Here is a 22,284-nt window from a genome sequence, read left to right on the forward strand (position 1 = left end):
AAGAGAGTAGTTATGATTCATTGAAATAATAAAATGGCCTATATATATTATATATTTATATAAACGACGAGGGATTAACAAGAAATTGTATTTCTGTTCTTTTGAAAATGGAGGATAAGGAATAAAATAACTAATTACTTTGCGTATTTATAAAAAAGAACAAATTATGAAACAGACATGACGTATCAAAAGAGAAGAGGGAATCAACAGCGGACACAAAAATACATAGGGTATTTTTGTGTTAGCGAGATAACGCCGTTTTAGGCTAGATCGACGGTATAAACCAAGTGACATAAAAAAGACCACGTGATTAATATTTGTACAAAGTAGTGGTTGTAGCGGTACGTTTTTAGTTGCCCATGGTGTAGACATTAGTCGAATATTACTTTATAACTTGGGATGGCCTTTTCCGTAGAGTGCGAGGAGAAACTACTGAATTAAAATCCTTGTTAACATCAGCTGCATGTTATATGATGCTGGATTGAGAAACTGTATTACTCCTATCGAGAGAAGAACCTTCAACGTTTAAAATAGCAATAGTGCAGGGAAAATATTGTAAAATTATATTTAAACAAAAGTATGTTATGTATATTATTATAAGGGTTGGTTTATCTTCACTTTTGCAAACCGGGAAAAATTAAAACTCTGCCGTGACTTTATTTCTTAACCGACTTTATTAAAATTTTAACTAAAATCAACGTTAGTTCGATTTTTGGTGAATCAACGGACAAAGTAGAACCATCCCCTATTATTTTATGAACTCTTTCTATTTGTTTTTTTGATTTTGTGGATTATGATTTGACATATAATCAATAAACAGACCACACTTTCACAACGTCCCTGGAAATGTTGCACTGCCTTCTCCACTGTCCCACTGGGTAAAGTATAGTATGCCCTCATTATCCCATCTCTCATGGATCTTGTAGTGAGGTGGGGACCTCAAGGGGAAACTCACTTTACATTGCCCCAGACAAAATAATCGATAAGGTTCGATTAAGTGGTTTTAAGAGGCCAAGAACATGGGGGAAAAGTATACCGCATTCTCAGAATCAAATAAATCGAGTGTATTTTTGCTGGTGTAACAGCAACGAGCGTCTTACTGTTAGAACCAAGGACGGTCTTTCATGATGCAGTGGATACAGCAAAAAATTTTGATGCACAAAATACAGATTTATACCAAAGTGTTGACCTACAGGACCTGCTTGAAGATGAAGAGCGGCACAACGTGAGCCTCGCTGCAAACGACATCAAAAACCAAAGTTTGATTTGTGATCCTAGAGATATTATTAGGAGTTTTTGCCAACCATCTATTGTTTCTCGAGGTATGCTTCTGGGTTTGACAGAAAATGTTCTCATCTGAGAAGAAGCAGACATTGGTATTAGCGATTGATTGGAACATACAGATCCAAACGTCATTTTGAAGAATTTTGGGACGTCCTGTATTTTAACAAATGCGTCCCAGGAAGATCCTAAGAAGAGAATTTGTTTTTTGCCAAAAAGAATGCGAGACCTTTTTTCATTTATAACAGCAATGTATAAAAATTACCCGATCCTTAGGATGGGGAAGGAAGAAGTCTGGAGAAACTTTCATGTAAGATTGAGTCCCTTGGATTGACTCATTGTAATGTCCTCACAGTATAAAGATAAATGGAAAATTGTGCGGCTAATCTCCAAGGTACAAGGTATAATATACGCTGAGAAGCATAAAAACAACCAAGAAATCCCTCCCTTCTTGGCTTTGTGATTACGTCTCTGAAGCAATATTTATTCTGGTCTTCCTCTCTATCGAAGGGAAATACTAATAAGTAATAATATACACAATATGAATATACTAATAATATAGAGTGTTTACAGACTTTTACTTGTCAGAACTCGCTCTAGAACCTAATTCTTGAGATGACTAGTTATCTACCGGATTTTCTTTTTCCTGTTCCTCATTCGATATTGTAATTAAACTTATAATATTTCAAATTTTAAATTGACTTATTTGTATTTCCATAATTGTTATTTGGACATTGGATGTTTTCTGCTTTGGATTATAAATTTTTATTATTTTTCACTGATGTAATATGTATTAAAAAAAAAGCAGATAAGAGGCTTATGTTTTATTTTGATCAAGCCTTGGTTCGGTTGACAAAGTTATCCCTGCTTAACAGAGTTAGAGGAGCTGTCCATTGGAACAAAAATAGCTGTGGTAGTGTAGGTTTTCATTGATGACACGATGTACAGTTGAAATAGACGCTACATCGATTTTGTCAGCGATCGCATTCATCGATTGGCCGGGATTTTTGTTTATTTCCTCAACAAGGCATGGCTTCCGAAGAATTTTGGCCGCTTCCACGTTAGCCTTCCAGGTAATCATTGTTAATAAGTTCTCCCCATCCTGATCAACAAGTTTTCTGATTTTTTTAGACGAGTTAAGTAGTGCAACAGAAAGCTTTAGCTAAAAGTGCATGGTCTGTTTGACCATGTAAAATGCACAAAATACAGAAAAGTGTTCTTTTTTTTTTGTTCCTGATTAAAAAAAAGATGAGGATATGTTATTGTAAGGAAGGATAGTGAGCAACTGATATGAGTGATAAAGTGGCATTCGTACCCGTCTTACTGTCCGTTACTGTATGTTTATATTAAAATCAATTTGTTGGGGTATGGGAGTAGGCCAGAAAAAATTGCAACCGTATGAAAGAACTACACTTCATGATGCATTTCAAAAAATTACAACCAAAGTACTAAATTTTACATTTGATATGTTAAATAACGAACTGTTATTTTTCTCTGCCTTTTACCATCCCTATCAATAACTAACTACGCCACCGCCATAAATTTACCCTTTAACGTAAATTATGCAAACGGAAATACAATTGCATACAATATAAGTGATAATAACAGAAAATGATAGAGTGACTTCATCTGTGGTATCATATCAAGTGACATCTTAGGTGGAGAAAAAGATATCAGCATAGTTGAAAATATTATGATCTACCAGTATGCTAAAAAAAGAAATCGAAAATGAAAATTTGAACATTGTATTAAATTAGCCTCGAGAAGCTAAGAGATTAAGGAAATAAACTTTGAATATAGTAAGGATATAGGCAGGAATGACTTGGATGTCCATCCTCAAATCTACTCCGAGTCCAATAAGGACTTACAATTAAAACTCTGTAACAAATCTTCAGGGTTAATCTCTTATGCAACTCTTTTATGAGCACTCACAAATGTTCAATCTGGTTTTATAAATGATTGTGTGTAGTAAGGAAGGAAGTTCACTCCTCAGGAATTAAATAATTAGGACAAAGGCTTTCAAAAAGAAAACTTACTTTTTTGGAGTTTACCAAGAGGAGAACTTTCTACATTTAAAATAGCATTAGTGGAGAGAAAATAGTATAATCATATTTAAATTCATACACATTTATTTTATTATCCATTTACAACAAAGATAGGCAATAATTCTCCTTAACACGCACTCAACTTATTAAATAAATAACAAAAAAGAAGAAAAGATACATACACCAACCGTTTTTCCTTTTCTAATGGGTGTCCTTAGTTTTTCCTTTACAAACATCCCTTCTCTATATATATCTAATGTAATTTATTAGTACGTATTATTTTTTTTCTTAATAAATAATTGACTTAGTTATCCATAATTTCGGAACTTTATTCTACGTAACCTCCTACTGCTTATATATATGGTGAATCAACATAAGATAATCTTAACCAAAAATTAAATCTTCAAGAAAATCCCAAATATTTTCTTCTACTTGATGTATGCATACAGACAAATATTTCATAGCTATTTTTGGGTCAATTATAGTGTTTTTATTAAAAACTTGTGTGATGAGTTCACATATATAAAATAATTTTAGCAAAAGTGAATAACCTTTATTTAAAAAAGGGATTATTTTACTTATACTAGTCAAGGTGTATCATTTTGGAAAGGAAAAATGAGCACAGGAAGAAAGTAGTGGCGAGACTAATGATACTATAAAATTAAGACTCTTATTACTATCAGCTGCCTGTTTTATGATTTTGCGGGAGAAATGAGTTACTGCTATAAAGGGAGGAACTTCTACATTTAAAATAGTATTAGGACAGGGAAAATATTCCAATTATGCTCAAGTTAAGATATTTCTATTTTATTTTTTTAAGACAATTTACGCATGAGTTTTTGTAATCCTTGATATGAGTAGTGTGATAATATTTTGCCTTAAAAAGTTCATGGTATATTTACAAAAATATAGCTTCTAGGTCATTAAACAGAAGGAAAATAGAATTTCTTACATATAAACTAATTATTGCCTAATCGAAAAGTGATTAGATCAGTTGTTTTTTGAAACATTACAAATCTCATTTAAGGGTTGTTATATGGGGAAAAAAATCATTTCTTTATTGTTATAAATCAGTAAAAATGGGCAGTCAGTTATTTTTAATTTTTAGAAAAATATATATTTCTAACAACAAACTCAGAAATATTGATTTAAAATAAAATTTCTTTTTGGCAGTGAAGTTGTGCGATACAATACAGGTAATCACGTGTGAGGGAATCCATTTATTTTCTTTACGCCTAAACTTTTACAATGTACAATAAACTGAGCTAAAATAATGGACTCAAGTAATTACTACAAGGTATATTATTTTTAAAATACAAATTTGAGGTATATACTTATATAGGTATGGCAAACACTTGTCAGTTCCTAATAGTATCTAATTAGTGTCATTCATACTTTTACTAATTACCTGTACTTAAAATGAATTATAGAATTCAAAGGAATTATTGGCTGACATTGATCATAATGTCTTGGCTATGATGTATAGCTCGGATTAACATTAACATGTGATCGTTTACTCATAGATTAACTAACAACAACCGTGTTTAATTACATTTTAAATATTTAAAAAAGTTTTTTGAAACAGATATTCCCCAAGGTTAGCTATGGAATATTATTAAACTCTGCGATATATTCTGTTAAAAAAAGTAAATACAAATATAAATTGGAAAACAATTAAGTTTTTATTAGTATTGGATTTTTTTTCCACCTTTCAATATTGTGTTTTATAGGTAGGGTTCTTTTTACCATTCAAAGGTCCTAAGGACTGATTAGTCGGTACTTCATTCCTTCGTTTGTAGCTATCTTTTATTTTTGTCCACTCCTAGATAGAATTAAAGAATATAAAAAAGAAGAAAACAATTAATGATGAATTAATTGATTACACCTCCTGCTCGTCGTTATCTTTATCGTATCACGCAACTTTTCCTCGAAAGGCACAAAAATAAAACCCTGAAATTATCTGGTAGTTAGCCGCTATCTATATTTATACTTTATTTGAAGACATATTATATAATATGTCTTCTCCATGTTTGACATTCTTCAGAAGTACATAGATCTAGCACGTCGTTATCTTTATTGTGTCACACAACCTTTCCTCCGAAAAGAAAAAAAGGCCCAAAATCATCTGGTAGTTAGCCAAATAATTCAGTGGTACTAACTGCTATTTATATCATATATATATATCGCAGACTATCACTTTCATATTATTTCTTCACCATTTTTAAAATAAATTACATATTATTAAAATCGACACAGTAATTAATTCAATAAACTATTATAATATTGCTTAGTAATATTTAATTAAGAGAGTAGTTATGATTTGCTATTTATTCATTGAAATGATAAAATGGCCTATATATATTATATAAACGACGAGGGATCAACAAGAAATTGTATTTCTGTTCTTTTGAAAATTGAGGATAGGTATAGAATAACTAATTACTTTGCGTATTTATGAAAAACAACAAATTATGAAACAGGCATGACGTATCAAGAGAGAAGAGGGAATCAACAGTGGACATAAAAATATCCAATGTATTTTTGAGTTATAGCGAGGTAACGCCGTGCCTGTGACGTAGTTCGTAAACTACGTCATTTAAGATGTTAGTTACTATAAAAAGATCGATAAGATCCAGTACTAGGAATGAAATATTTTATTAGAACCGGACTGATAGGGCTACTATCTTTTTAGATTTTTTAAACCCATCCGAGACTAGTTTTTATATATAGAGCTCGAACATGAATTCTGCGCCTTCTCTTGTATTTACGAAAAACAACATAAAGTACATTGCTTTAATACTTTTATTTCAAATAGAAAACAATGACGTTGTAGGTAATATGTCTTTAGTCTTACTCGATATAATTGACCTCAACATCGATACGGCCTCTGAAGCGGGAGCAAACCTTAATGACGAGATCCATAGGCATAGATGCAAAGTTCTCCATGATGGAAACCACCAGACTTACCATTAGTTGTGAGGAGACGTCTATTAGTTTGTGCCTGAAGGAAGCACACACAAAATTATCCATCAGATTAAGATAGGGGCTGTTAGGGGTAACGAGGTAGTAGTAATTATCTTCAAGTTAGGCAAGAGACTTGTCGGACACATGGAAGAGTGCAGAGTCCTTCTATCACACCCTGGGGCGGCCTCTAGTAGTTTTTTTACCTTTAAATTGTACTTTTTTAGAACTGGATGATCTTACATAAAATATAAACCTTTATTTGAAATGAACTTACGTTTTCAAAGAGAATGAGTATAACTCGAAAAGTACCTCAAATTTGGGTTGTTTTTTTGGGGGGGAGTTCTTTATATTTTTAAATAAGTATCAATTTTTTTTTTTTATATTGTCACCTTCTTTTAAAAGAAATCCTTGAAGAAAATTTATTTTTCAATGGTCAAGAATTCCTTTGTGGCTCCATTTCTCTTAGAGCCAAACCCCAACCCTACGAATATAAAAGATATTTTTTGTTGTTCTTGACCTGTGTAATTAATTTGGTATTCTTTTCTATTTTACAGCTTGTCATAGCGTAAATGAAACCCGTTGTATCTTCCCCTTTCAAATTAATGGAACAATGTATTACCGATGTTCAAGAATAGAGACCACCATCATCTCGGATGAGGAAATGAAAGAGCCTTCTTGTGCTACCAAAGTGAATGAAACCACTAACGAAATGGAGGAAATAGAAGATTGTAACATGAGTACGTGCCCTTTGGACTAAAAGGGATCTCAAATCTTATTATTTGTTTAAATTAACGAAAATCATTATTGTATTTACTTTGTTGGGATTTATTTGATCTCTATTTATCAAGTTATCAAGTTCTTCGCTTATTATAATTATTTAAGGTGTGGTATTATCTAATCTTAATTGTACAAAATTATTGAAATATATATGTAAATAGGTACAAATTAAATATCGATATTAATTAAGCAAAGTTTGTCTTTCTTCCTCCATGAATATCTGAAACCAAGTCACCGGGTGCTTTGAATAAAGTGCTCCATGATGTATGGATAAATATATTTTGATCTAAGAAACACCGATTCAGTCGTATTAATGAAATATTGTAGGTGGGTCAATACATAATGGAATGTGTTTAAAGTGTACAATGTAAATAGTGATCTCTGATGTATACCAATTACATATTTTTGATTAGTATTTGATCTCATAATAAAATCAACAATTAAATTTCAAATACAAAATTTTTTGAAAAAATGTTTTCATAATTAAAAATAAAATACAGAATATTTTAAATATTAAGATTTATGGAAAAAATTTCTAAACTCCACAACTCTGGAAATATTACATTTCAAAATAATATTTATTTAAAAAAAATTTCAAGTCTTATTTAAAGAATAATTTTTAAATCTACAGCAGTTCACAAAAAATTAATTTTTCTGGAAAAAAAATTGAAAAAAAAATCATTTAAAAAAGAAAACTTTTTGAAATCATTTAAAAAAAATAAAACTGTAGGAGAAATTGCATTTCAAATATTAAATTTTTGAGAGAAAAACTTACAAAATCTACAGCTATTTACAAACATGGATTTTCTTAAATTTCAAAATCCACAACTATTCACAATAACTTGATTTTTTTGCAAAAAAAATTTCAAAAATGCACTCTAGGTCACAAAAATTTAAGTTTTTTGGAGAAAAATTTCAAAAATTAGATTTGAGATATAAAGAATTTGAAAAAAAAAATCAAATAATACATTTTTTAGAAAAATTTCAAAAATTTATAGATATTAAAAAAAATTAAATTTGAAAAAAAGTATTAAAATATTAAATTTTTTAGTAACAAGCAAAAATTACAGTCCTTCCTTTTCAAACTCTGCGGACGCCACTAATAATGATAACATAAAAACACCATTAATATTAGTAGAGAGATTCACAATTTGTCAACCACTTTGTTTATTAACTTAATAATTTTAATATATATTAAATATGTGTAATATAATAATAGAGATCGCTACCAACAACAATTGGCCGATATGAACCACTCCAAATGCCAAAAATGCCCAAAATATGAAGTCAGGCAACACAAGATGATTTTCCTAGATAACAACGCACCACTGCATCCCTCTATAGCTACCCACCAGCTTGTTGAATCATACAACTGGGAACCTTTTGCACATGCGGCTTACTCGCCAGATCTGATGCCTTCCGATTATCACTTGTTTGCATCGATGGGCCACGCACTCAATGATTTACGCTTCGATTATCACGCTGAAGCCAAAAAAATGGATTGATGGCTGGATTGCAGCCAAAGTCGAACAATTTTTTTTGGAAAGGCATCCTAAATTGCCTAATAGATGGGGAAAATGTGTGGCTAACGAAAGTACATACCTTGAAAATTTAATTTGTAACCATTTTTTTTACAATTAACGTTCAAAATAAAAAGTTTTAAGTCTCACTTCATAGGCGCATACCTGGTATATGCTCCTAGTATATAAGTACACTATTGTATTATTCTTCCATGTTCCTCCTCCTTATTTCTCTAGTTCGTCCTGGATTCCTATTATATAGATTGTGTAGCAACTTCATCAAGCCACAACAGAGATGCACCAAGATTTCATGCTGAAACAAGAAAACAATTAAGTTTCTTCAGTGACGTATTTTAGAAGTACCACTAGAAAGATCAGCTTTGTGATGCTCAGTCCAGAAGTGTGTGAGGTTTGTTCTCTACTGAAGAGGCAAGATGTAGTGACTTAAATCGTATGATTTTTTTTATCTGGACCGTTTTTGTTTTTTTGGAATTGGTAATCTAAAGAATGAATTCTCTTTTCATAGGCAGTTGTCATTATTATTTAATTATTCCTATGTAGTGAACTTCCTTTCAATTATATTAATTTAAACCTGATTGGACATTCGTGTGAGCTCATAAAAGGCGTAGAGTAAACTTGAGGGTTTGTTGCAGTGTTATAATTTTAAGTTCTTGTTGAACTCAGAGTAGAGTTGGATGAGTATGGTTCCTCAAATTATTTTAGCAAAGGCGTAAACTTGCAGAAAGTATTAATGTTGCCTCGTCTTCCTTATTCACCCTTCTTCACTGGAAGAGCTGCAACATAAAATCTCACACTTGCATAAGTTGGTATATATGTATAAGAAAACAAGCCAAATTTTATCATCTAACATGACCTATTTCTGGAATAAAATGTTCTGACATCGCTTCTGCCCTACTAATTGGACTGAAAAAGGGCAGGGATGTTAACGTCATACTTTATTTCATGGATAATTTTGGTACCCAAGACAAAAATTATACAGAGTGGATATTTCTAAATGATGTTGGGAATTGTTCCAAAATTTCTACAATTGAAAATTTAAGTAGTTTTAAAATATATTGTCATAGGCAAGGTTAATAGAAATACAAGGTAAGACCATCATGTAATGGGGATTGCTAGAATTTTCAATTTAATGTATCGTACCGACTGTTGGGCAGCTTTTGACAAAACACGCTACCAATCATAGTCTATTACGTCACTATTGGTAATAAAATCATTTGATGAATTGTACTGATTGCTCGGCAAGAAAGACAAATTAAGACAAAACATACAACCACTCATAAACTATGACGTTAATATTAAAAAGAGGGGTTGAAGTCAAACATCAGTCGTACACGCGTTATGGTATAGCCTTGTACAGGGTGTCAATTGGAACTATCTTAAAATTCAACCTGCTTGATAAAAAAGGAATTTGGAGTGTATTTGTTAATATGAAAAAGTTAGACACGATATTAGACAATAAATTGATTCAACATCTCCTCCCTCAGCAGCCACCATCTTCTCCATCTTGACCCTAAAGGATTTGCATGCCCTGATGACTTCTGCAGAATCGACAGCATTCCACTCCCTCGTAATGGAACCCTTCAGGGCCGCAATGTGGCTGACCTTGCACACCTCCCTCTCCAACTACCACTACCAGTAGTAATGACACGGATTGAGGTCGGATGAGTTGGAGGGCCAGGTGTTGCGATCCCAGAAAGTGACGTCGTGGAAGTTGAAGAGGTTAGTGGTCCTCATGGCGATGTGTGCGGGCACTGAGTCTTGTTGGAATATGAACTCCCTCCCAGCGGCCGTATCCTTCATCCAGAGGATGACGAAATCCTCCATGACTTTGCAGTACCTTATCGCGTTGACTCTTTCCTTGGGATTGAAGAAGAAAGGAGGCATCACCTCACCGGTGCTGCAGATGAACCACAGGGTCATCACAGAGACCGGGAACTTTGTGGTGAAGACTGCAGGGACCTTTTCTCTATCCTTGGCAAGCCACCTGTCATTCTGGACGTTGTAGCTTCTGTTGACAGTCCAGTTCTTCAAGTCGTAGAAGAAGATGATTCTTCCTCCATGACTCTTCAGGTCATTGAGGAGACGCTTACCCTTGGTGAGGCTGGTGGCCTTCATGGATGCCGTGAGGATGTGTTGTTTGACCATTCGGTGTGAACTGTACCCGAGGTCCTCATTCACAGCCTTGGAGACCAGCTGCTTGCTCACTCCACGGTTCTTGGCCAACTTGGACAAGGAAGTCCCCGGCGAAATTTTAATAATCAATTATCGGATTTCAAGCTACTCAAAGTATGACAAGATTAAAAAATCTAATATGATCAATGCTAGCATATACTAAAATTGTTGAGATATTTCTAAATTTTTCAAATCAAACATTCAAGGAACGATAATAGTCTAGTTAAGTGTTTGTTATAAAATAACTTGTCCTTATCTTTCAAAAATGAAAGGTTAATTGATGATAAAATGTTTTATGACATATCTATTTTAAGAAATTTTGTTTGGCTTTGTCAGACAAAATAATATAGTTGTATCGAATAACCTAATTACAAGAAAGTATGTAATGAAACTTTTAACAGACCTAGTTATGTTACAAAAGAAAGTGCATAATCATTTTTCTCTCCCAAGTATTGAGTTGCTATTACAGCTAATCGATCAGAAGTTTTGTGACGCATAAAAGGCCATAAATATGTACATTTTTAAAATGATGACTTTTTCTTAAAGAAATTACAAAAAATTTACCTTAATAATCTTCTAGAGCGTGTACACTACATTAGCATTACAAAAATTAAAGAAAAAATCGTAATATACAGCTTCATTTTATAACTTAAAATTACCTCCAAATCGGCTTTGACGTTTTTGGCTTAAAATGAACCTTCTAATTAATAGAGATTATAGATATTTTTTTTTAACTTAAGGAAGCTTGAATAATTTTCTATTTATTGGTGAAAAAAATATATAATTGATTCAGAGGACTAGTTTTTATGAGATAAAAAAGTTTGTAGTTGCCAATGAACAGAAGATGTAATGAACTGCAGATTTGTGTGGCAGTTTTGGGCAAAAAATAACCCCTTTCAGTTGACAAAGAAAAATTTTAAAAACACCTAACAAAGCTTAAATATATATCTATTATTAGTGAAAAAATAGAAAAATTGAATGACAGAATCCGTTTTGATGAGATTTAGAAGTTTGTTGTCGTTAATAAATAATACGACAATTTATTTATCTTTAAATTGGTTTGTACATTTTGGGCCAAAAATTACCCTTCTAATTAAAAAATAATATTTTTTTTAAACGTAAGGAAACTTGAGCATTTTTCTATTCATTAGTGAAAAAAATATAAAAATTAACTGAAAGCATCAGTTTTTATGAGAATTTGAAATTTGAAGGCGCTTATAAATTATGAAAGGAGTGTCATGTTTATGTTATGTTCATTCTTTTACGATCACTCAATCTCGTACAATATAGATTTAGGAAAGTGTAGGTTTTGTGTTTTTAACTACGACAGTCCTAAATGTAGAAGGACATAATTTGAGTGAGATGATAATAACAAACTCCGTGTGGCATATTTTACACGCCAGTTAATAAACCAGTTCTTAGTACGCGCAATTCAAGGAGAAGACGGATTAAATTTTTAATCACGAATCTCTGGATTTCTAAATGAATAGCAAATGGATTGTAATTATTGAGGTATTTATGGGAAGAGACACTCCATACACAACGTAAGAGCCCATTTTCAAATTCAATTTTTTGCTTTTTTTTCCCACATTTTGACATACCTACGACATGATACGTATATATTGTACTTAAAATAAAAAGTATTGATATTAAATGAAATTTTTTGGAAAAAAAAAATCTCATATACACAAAATTAACAGATAATCAGATTGAGTTTTATTTGAAGGAGCATAGGATTCACTTTCTGCATAACTATAAGTCCAAGCAAATGAGATGGAGTTAATACTTCAAACCTTTATTTATATATAAAAATTGTAATTCATTGCAGTATAGAAAAATATTGCGTAAAAAATGGATTTAGAATAATTTCCTTTGGCAAATAAATTCATCAGTGCATACTTAAAGTCCTTTCTCGTCAGATAATTATTACTACATCGACGTTTTCATTCTTTAAGCGAACATAATTTTCAAATGTATTAACAATGGATAATACACAATTTAATAAAATTAAATAGATGAATTAATTCTTATTTATTTAATCCTCGATCAAGGACATATATTTTTTATATCGTTGTTACTTTTCTAATAGAGCTTAAGCAAAATAAAAAATATATATTATCTGCAAGGTTGTGTGACTTTTTGTAGACTGATCTAACACTGAGTAGTCCATTAAAATCTGAAAACTTACTAATTCAATATTTAATTAAGGTTGAGTAATTGAAATTAATTTATATTTTGATATATGAAAGCAATCTCCATTAGATTTAAATACAAAACAAACCTGAGCTCGCTAGCTTACGTACAAGTCGAGAAAATGACAATTGAATGTGATCAACGAATTTGATTCACGCACTCGAAGGATTTGGGCATCTACAGGACCACCGTTAGCATGTCCGAAAAGTTCAAGAGAGGAAGAAGAGCTCTGTCAAAAAAGCCAAACTGGACTAAGAGGAGTTAAAGTAACAGCACAGGCCAATCCCCTTAAGTACAAGAAAAAGATTTCAGACTGTCCAGAAAGCTACCAAAAAAGTGGGTGGAAAGATCTTTGTGAGGGTCAAGAGGCAACTTATGACACCAACAATGAAAAAAAAACATTCTCCTACATTGCAACTCTTTGACACTTTTGGAACGCCTATAACCAACTCCCCAGACTACACCTTTTATGTGCATGTTGAGGGGAAGGCACAATCAGCCAGCACTTGGGAGACCATAACCGAGGACTACGCCCCCTGGAAGCCATCATTACTACTAAAGTAGCCTACATTAACTATTTTAATGGCTCTGACACATTTCTATTTTTAGTATTAGTTATATTGAAATTCTATTGTTAATTCATTAAATCTTGAAGTTTAGAAATAGGTGGTCAGATTTTAATGGACCACTCAATATAAATATAGATTGCTTAATGGCTCTGGTGTCTCCAAATACATGTCTATATCTATACTATAACAATTAGCATGTAGGGAGTTGTATTATTTTGTTGCAATACAACAGTCCCCTCATTTGCGAACTAATAATAAAAAAAACACTCATCCTTTAATAAAATTATATACTAAAACACAAAAATCAAATGTCCTTCACAAAAATACAATTAATTATCACTATAAACATTGAGTATTTTTCTGTATAAATCCTAAAATCAAAGAAAATAGTAGGATTGATAAAGAACCTAATTATTTTTTCATTTAATATTATAATTTAGTTAATATTCGACAAAGTACAAAAATAAATAATATTAAATAAGTAACTCATAAAGCAATAGCTAAAAAAAATAATAAACTAATGTTTGGAATAAAATGAGAACAGAACATTTGGCATTTAAAATCAAGGTACACGATTTTACCACATTTTTGGATAAGGTAAACATTCTTTGGTTGTGATCCTATGGTATATACGTAAAATAATAAATAGTCAAACAGGGTCCCTCCGCAACATGAGTAACCCTGACGACTTATTTTCCTTTGAAATTGATGGTGTGCCAAAAATCTATAACAACTAACCATCCCACTTCAAAAAATCAAGATCATCCTCTTCGCTATCCGAAAATGGTGATGACTCTTTCTCGGATTCGATTGTTTCCTCCTCAATTTTTTTGTAGTACTTGATGGTTGTAATATTTTGCGCCTCAAAAATACGAGTATTTATGAGTCCATTTGTAGTGAACGTAAAAGATGAGACGAGTTTGTTTCCGGATTTTTCACTAATGCTATCCATCACAAGAGTATTATTTGAGGACATGGATGCAATTGTATTGAGTATTGTTTTACCCTTCCTCATTGACACTATAAAAGGTTCATCAATTTTGAAGTGATCCACTTGATCAGTTCCTAGATAGAATAAGTTGTTTTTTTAACTAAGATTAACAAACATTTTGAAGTAATTACGCTCACCCGCCTTTGTGATGATGGTCCACTGTTCATTTTTCATATCCAGAGGCACATCAAATATTATTATTTCCGGAGACACCAATATAAGCTTGACAACAAAATACGGAATGCCCAGAGCAATAAGATATTTTTCATAATTTTCATCATGTCTCACTAATTCATACCTAAGAATATTTTGAATATTTTTATTACTTTGTTACACTATTTATAAATATATATGATGGTCTTACATGCCGGAAAAGTTACTAGATTGACCATCCATCAAAAGTTTAGCCTCCCAATCCTTCCCTTCTTCATTATCAAAAGTGCCATTATTTAACCGAATAAAATACATCACTAATCCGATGAGGAATACTGTCGCAATACAGACGAATACAAATAAAAGGCAGTACCATAGGCGTCTCTTTTTCCAAAAGGGTTTGGATGGTTCTTCCTTCATCACAGTGGAATCAAGGAATCCTTTATCTTCTCCAATCTCAACTTTTTCTTCCATACTGGCCTCCTTTATGATTAATTATATGTGATGCTATTCGACACTTCCTTAAAGAAATACATTCAAAAATCTTATTATGTGACAATAGAATTATTAATCGATCCAAGAAAGGGCATTTATGTATACTTTCAATAGAATGAGGCTTGCTCTCATACACACACTAATAAAATATAATAGTCTATAGACTGATACATATGTTTAAAGCTTAACAATGACAATTTTTTTTTTGTAAAGGAAATTATGTACAAGATATGGGAATTAAATGAGAAAGTAATGAATTTGATAGATTAAAAATCAATAATTACGTATAAGTACTAAGCAAGAGACAATATTAAATAAATCTCTGGAAATTAGTAATAATAAATCAACTTTCAATTCCTCAATAGAGTGAAATGGCAATAACTAACCAAGATTTTGTAAGTCATGGAAAATAATTACCGCCCTAAGTAAATTTATACTCCACTTCAAAACAGTATGTCAAAGTGTTTCCTACAGTTTCAGAGAAACTGAAACGTGCTATAGATTTGTTCCAATAAGAAAAAATGAAAAAGACACACTTATAAAACAACAAGTGGCTTCATTTACTATTACATAGAGCTATGTGTAAAAGTAAATGAAGCCAGTAAGTAGAGATACATCTTGTACTGATGACCTTAGATGATATAATCTATTTCTACACTACAGGGTAGTCCAGATAAATTCGGGAAATCTCTAAAAGCTTTGTAATGAAATCTGCCTGTCTCAATAACCTCAGCCACACGGCGCCGGAACCTTTGGCAGGCCTGGGCGACATCGGGCGGATACAACTTTGCCATATTACTTCATCAGGGCCTCCACAGACGAATAACTATACGTGCGCTCATACCTTTAAAAAATAAAGCAAATGTACCGCAGTCTATTGAGATTTAATGAAAATAAATATTTCATATATACTATCAAGGACAGGAATTATATTGCAAAACAATTAATAGTGCATAAATAAAAGCATAATTTGCTAGTTTTTAATGCGGTTATTTGTGCTTTCAAAAGTCAGCTTTGATGTATATCGATTCTATGGACATATATATTTTTACTAGCAGTAACATTAAACATAAAATACGATATGGCAAGAACATTGGTCTCATGACGTTTTTCCATCAATAAAATGTCACAGAGTAATTTAATCAATGTCCATATTTTTCTATGGAAAATATGTGAAAGGGTTGGTGAAAATTTAGAGCTGATATTAAGTAGGAAAATGACTAAAGGTGAGCTACAAAGAGAAGCCGGAAAATCACATAACGTACCAAAAAGTTGCACAATAATAATATGAATAAGTAATAAATAATAACGAATACCTCCAATAGAATCCACGTGTCCTATAATAATACCAAGGACGGCTCCTCTTAACTAGAGAACAATCCCCTCAAACACAACTATTTTATTATGGGGTATTATTTATTTATGAATACTAGTGTAAGAATTCCTCCACATTAGTTGCATCCATAGGCAAGAGCAAGGAAGACTAGCATCCTTAGAAGGAGGGAGCTGAGAGAATGAGCTGAAGTAACGACAAGTAATAAGAAATTAGTACTAAGAAGCTGGGATGTGATAGTGATGGAGCGGCTACTATACAACTTGTGAAATAATCTCCACTCTAGTCTCTATGTACCTTGCGCATGACGACATACTTCAAGGTAAAAGGAACGAGCGCACACGTATTGTATGAGGGATCAGCTGAGGGGAGGATCAATGATGGATGCAAAAGTACTCTATACTAAGAATATAATTTCATTGACTCTATATAACGAGTGCGTTTTGTTTATTTTTGGGATTGCCCCGAAAAGGGATTTTACCTTTGGTTCGTGCTCATTACTTGTTTAAATTTTTATAGTATATTTACAACAATGGAATAATCATTTGGGCTTAGAAGAATAATTCCTATGTAAAAACGGCTTAAAGAGTTATCTTCATGACATACATGATAATTTATGCAATTATATATTTCCATAAATGACCTTATTCATGAAGATAATTACTTCATTCATTATACACTTGTTTAAAAAGTCATGAAATAATGCATATTTATTAAGTACTTAACGGATAGTGAGGAGTAGTATTAATGTTTTAGCCTATTTTCATAGCCAATTATTAATAAGTAATAACCATAGACATAGGCAATTAGTTAAGATTCAATATCGGGATTACCCCCATTTACGCCCCGGATTAAGTTTTAAGTAGATTTTTTTTTTTAAATTCTCCATGAATATTAGGGATTTGGATAGTTAATATTTCTTTAAAAAAAAATATTTAGAACATTTAAGAATAAGTAAATTAAATTGATCGTTGTCTTATTTTTGTAAACATATTTTGTATTTTTGTAGTATTTCAATTTTATTTTCTATTTAAGTCGATTTTAAAACATGCGCCATTTGTCTCTGATAAAACCGAACTTTTAATGAATTTTAAAAAAATCCCCGAGAGGATAATAAAAGAGGAAATGCCCGAAAGAAAGAAAGAAAAACGTTAAGCCATCAGTCATAATATTATTTTCTAAAAAGACAGATCATGTAATTTTTTGTAATAAAAAAAAGGTAACAAAAAAGTTTATAACTTCCTTCCCCCAAAAAAATCGTAGTGGGACAGCCCTGGATTTCCCAAAAGAAATTAGGTAAAGCATGGATTGACTATACTATAGACACACCCATCTTGAAGGTTAAATCTTGTATTTTTTTAAATAATAAATTAAAGAGGTTTTTACTAGATATCGGCCATTTTGAGGCCTAAATAACCAAGTTTTAGAAGAAGGAAAACCCTTTCTCATTAATATTCAGGAAAATAACGAACTATTGGATGTCAAAATGGGACCAAAAAATAAAAAGGCTTAAATCTTACTGTCTAATAAAAATTTAATTCCTAGTTTTATTATATATTTGTCTCTAAAATGTATTAAAAATATGTAATTACATCGTTATACTATCTTATTACCGTGTTGTACATAGAAATTAACTATTAAAATGGAAATTGTAGGTTAATTTTCTCGTTCTTTATCGATCAAAAAAATGGTAAATATTTATAAATGCACGAGGAATTTTCATTACATAATACTTTGATTTTATTCAATATCAATGTTTATAATTGACATAAAGTAGTATTCAATGCAAGTGTTTTGTCTTTTTTTATTTATAATGCCATTTGATGGAGTTTACTAAGATTTATTGGAAAAGTGTCCATTTTATGTGGTACAGATATCAACTTTGAGCCCCCTTCAATTATGATGCAATTTATGACATCAGTGATTGCCTCAACATTGTACAATAAAGTGGAATAGCATGAATGCGTCGTTATAATGTTGTGACAAGAAATATTTTATGTGCACTTTACAATATTGGAATATGACGTAATTTAAAATACTTCCTATGTTTTAGATATGGAAGGTCTAGGTTCAAAAATATAGATAAGCCTGAGGATGAAAAATCAAGGGGCTCGATAAAACATATTTTAAGACTTAAATGTGAAATTCAATCAAGTTTGATACGTCGGAAGAATTATGAAGATTGAAATCACAGAACCTCTCTGCATATATTTTCCATATTCTTGTAACTTCTTTCATACTTGCTTCTAATTTAATTATTTAGTAATACCTCTGTTTTATAATAACGAAGAAAACTAATCAAACAATTAACTCAGTTTCATTATCTTGTCTCTAAATTATTTATAACTAATGAGTAACAGTTTCCGATCAATATGTGACACGTCAACACAAAACATAATAGAAGGAATTTCTCAAAATTGAATCTGGATTACATACATTTTTTTTTTATTCTTCGACGAGTTATCGTCAATTTCTATCAACAAATTATTCACATTAACCTTTTGAAGATGCCGTAAATTGCTCTGAAATTAACAAAACTCATCGTGGCAATGAAATAATTAAGAATTGATTGTATTGGTATACATTTGGAAGAACAAATTCATGCTTTGAATGAAATGGAGGGGTTAGTTTTGTCCATGAAAGTGATGGGGAAAAAATTTCAGCTTCCATTTCAAAAGGGAATTTTAATCTCCATTCGTTCAGTAAAATCCTTATTTCAAAATATTAAGGATAATAGAATGAAATTAATTTTAACCACTCATCTAAATCAAGATTGTCTGGAGAATGTATTCTCACGGATTCGTGTCATCACAGGAAACAGTAGTCATCCATCCCCCGTGGAAACCCTCAGAAGACTAAAAGTAATTTTAATTGTAAAAAATCATGAACTTGTCTTAAGAAATCCAGCTGTTGAAGAGGAGTTAAATGATGAGGATGATGGAGAAATAGTTACTAAATCAATAACGAGTCACTTCTTTTCTTCAAATATACAAGAAAATGAGCCTGATGAAGATGCAATTGAATCATAGAAAACTTTAGAGAATATTTGGACTTCTTGAAGCTCTTGAAGCTAAAAAAGTAAGTACAGCAGATAAAGAAGAATCATCTCAAGTTTCCAATAATTGTACAGATCAGGGTCTGGCTTATATTGAATGATTTTTGTTTAAAAAATTTAAAGACCTTCATCCAAATCTAGGGAAAAAGACATGTGACTTCGGATTTTATGAAGAAACGTCTAGCCCTTGGATTGATTTGGTCTCTAAGGGAGGCCTTACGATCCCCTCGTGTGAGTTTTTAAAATTTTGTCATTGTCTGGAAAAACATTTCAATGCTTTTCATTGTAACCAAGAAGACGCAATTGACAAAAACCCAAACGTATTTGAAAGACTGCATAATCATCTAATTGAATTTTATCCTAACTGGCCTAAAGAAGTAATTATATCCTTTGTGAAAACAAAAACAAGAATTAGAGAAAATGAAACCTTAATAAAAAGCTCAAACTGAAAAACGCAAGTACTAATCTGAGAAAACTTAGCCAATTGGTCAATTTACCAATTAATATTTATTATTCATGTATCTATGTAAAAAAAAATATGCATGCTATAATTTTTGCATATTGCTTTTCTTTTATTCACCACTCTTATATTATGTAATGAAATGGCAAAATAGATAATATAAATAAAAGCTTACATACCATATTAATACATACTCTATGCCAGGGGTCGGTAACCTATGGTAAGGTGATAATTTTGGTAAGAATACAAAAGCGAGGAGGAGGGGAAAAAAGACATATGGTATCATTGTTTAAAATACTGATGATTATCATCTGCCTGCTTTATTATGATTTTTGAGGGTATAACTAATGTATTTATTAGCAAAAATTTTAATGAAGATATACTACGTATAATTGACTTCGACGTTTTTTATCCGTTACAGTAGATTTGAAAACGTCACACTCCATGAAATTGTAATTCATTATGAACCTTATTCTCAGAATAATAGCTAATGAAACGACAAAGTAGAGTATTTGAAATATATTTGAAGCTCAAAGTTTAAAAAAGAAGGCTTTAATTAAATATAATCTACATACTAAAAAATAAACCATTAAACATTTAAGTTAAATATACAAAATTAAACAATTAAAATCATATAACTATTAATAATAATAAAATAAATTATAAATACAGAATATATAAATACAGAATATGATCTGAAATAATAGATTGATCCAAATAATATTTTCTTGTTTTAACATCGGAATTCAGTTAAATATGTCATAACTTTAGGTTGCAATACACAAGCGAGACGTGGAGTTTAATCAAAAGATAATCACCCCTCTTCTTCATGTGGAAGTTGCTATATACAATTGTGCACAGGATAGATATATCTCTACCGATGAGATCTAACTAATTATTAATAATAAAGTAAATGTCAAAATCATAAAATTAGACAATAAATATACTAATAAAAATTTTTATAAATAAATTCATCGTAAAGATTTAGAGCAAAAGCTAATTATGTAGTAATGTCCGGCGATATTACTCCCTATTAAGAGCATCAAAAAAGATTTTCCCCGTTATTTAGGTATGCTTATATAACAACATACTATTATCATGATGGATATACACAATTGTTAATTATAATGCAACACCCAATGTAACTACCCTCGTTGTTGTGACCATTTAAACAGTTGTTGTTTTTGCCTTTTATGAGTTTTCGAACACCATTTCTTGGAGCCCATCAACCATAGCTAAGCCTTTAGTGATAAAAAAGTAATATTTATTGACTATGTAATATTGGAAAACCTAATTATCATACCCAAGTCTTAAAGCGAAGTAAGTAGTCTCAGACAAACTAGTTGCAAACCATCCAAAGCTACTACCCCCGTTGTTGTGACCATTTAAGCAGTTGTTTTTGCCCTTTACTGAGTTGTGTATCATAATTCTTGATATGTTTAGCTAAAATAGAATCATATTTTATGGTTAGATTTAAAAAAAATTGAATACTTACTGTGAGATAGTACAAAATTCAGAGTTCCATTTCGATATTCGTAAATACTTTTTACTGATAACTTGATCGTCATTTGGTGTGGATGACTCAAAACATTTTATATGTATTTCTATAAATGACATCAGTACCAACATCCTCCATTAATTTAATGATGGTTCCTCGGGAAGGGATATGTTTACCCTTGTATTTCTCCATAAATTTTTTGAACGTAGATGATTAGCAATGGATAAGGTTATATTACATGCAATAAGCATCGTTGTGAGATCAGAGTTAAAGTCTGACTTGATGTATTCATCGTTAAATTGATTTTATAGATGAATATCCATACTCTTGTTATGAGATGAGGATAATGAGTGGCGTGTAATTCTAGACAGGGGACTAAAGGCACATTTATATCGACAAATCCGACAAACCATCTGTTTCTCATCCGGTAAGTATTTTCCAAATTCCTAGGCCTCCATTTTCAGAAATCCAGACAGAAGGCGACGTTATTTTGGGGATTTTATTCAGTTCTCTATCGACTATCACCATCTCATATTATATTAATATTGAATAATAAAGGCGGGAATGATAACGTTCATGATTGATAGAAGAAGATGTATATTATTTAATCAATGATGCCATAAGTAATTCTTCTTTTCTCCTCGCACGCTTTTCTATTCTTACCAAATTATCACCCTAAGCGTGCGAGGAGAAAAGAAGAATTACTTATGGCATCATTGATTAAATAATATACATCTTCTTCTATCAATCATGAACG

At 31.4% G+C, this 22,284-nt stretch overlaps 2 protein-coding genes and 1 long non-coding RNA gene across 12 annotated transcripts in view; 1 reads left to right on the forward strand and 2 right to left on the reverse strand.

The window, feature by feature from the left end:
* The window catches only part of LOC121119766 (uncharacterized), a 44,311-nt gene extending 37,071 nt beyond the window's left edge, over window positions 1-7,240 (forward strand). For both annotated transcript variants that reach the window (XM_040714555.2, XM_071889515.1), the window contains exon 3: window positions 6,845-7,240. In XM_040714555.2, the coding sequence (XP_040570489.1) occupies window positions 6,845-7,047 (203 nt within the window). In that variant the 3' untranslated portion in view covers window positions 7,048-7,240. The remainder of the gene's footprint in view (window positions 1-6,844) is intronic.
* A 6,572-nt stretch (window positions 7,241-13,812) lies between these two features.
* Window positions 13,813-16,776, reverse strand: LOC121119737 (uncharacterized). 9 transcript variants are annotated; one of them, XM_071889519.1, is made up of 5 exons: window positions 16,498-16,656; window positions 15,843-16,025; window positions 14,898-15,203; window positions 14,671-14,831; window positions 13,813-14,607 (listed from the first exon to the last, which is right to left on the reverse strand). In XM_071889519.1, the coding sequence occupies exons 3-5, from the start codon at window positions 15,158-15,160 to the stop codon at window positions 14,276-14,278; spliced, it is 756 nt and encodes a 251-aa protein (XP_071745620.1). In that variant the 5' UTR covers window positions 15,161-15,203; window positions 15,843-16,025; window positions 16,498-16,656; the 3' UTR covers window positions 13,813-14,275. The 9 variants fall into 9 exon arrangements, with proteins under 9 accessions (XP_071745620.1, XP_071745617.1, XP_071745618.1 ...); XM_071889516.1 differs by having other exon boundaries at window positions 14,898-15,207; XM_071889517.1 differs by having other exon boundaries at window positions 14,898-15,207; window positions 15,287-16,025.
* A 4,210-nt stretch (window positions 16,777-20,986) lies between these two features.
* Window positions 20,987-22,190, reverse strand: LOC139905795 (uncharacterized). The gene is made up of 3 exons (XR_011780854.1): window positions 21,525-22,190; window positions 21,333-21,472; window positions 20,987-21,270 (listed from the first exon to the last, which is right to left on the reverse strand). It is a non-coding gene; the product is annotated as an uncharacterized lncRNA (long non-coding RNA).
* Between the last annotated feature and the right edge of the window lie 94 nt (window positions 22,191-22,284).

The sequence above is a fragment of the Lepeophtheirus salmonis genome, chromosome 6 (assembly GCF_016086655.4).
Source record: "Lepeophtheirus salmonis chromosome 6, UVic_Lsal_1.4, whole genome shotgun sequence".
NCBI classification, from domain to species: Eukaryota; Metazoa; Arthropoda; class Copepoda; order Siphonostomatoida; family Caligidae; genus Lepeophtheirus; species Lepeophtheirus salmonis.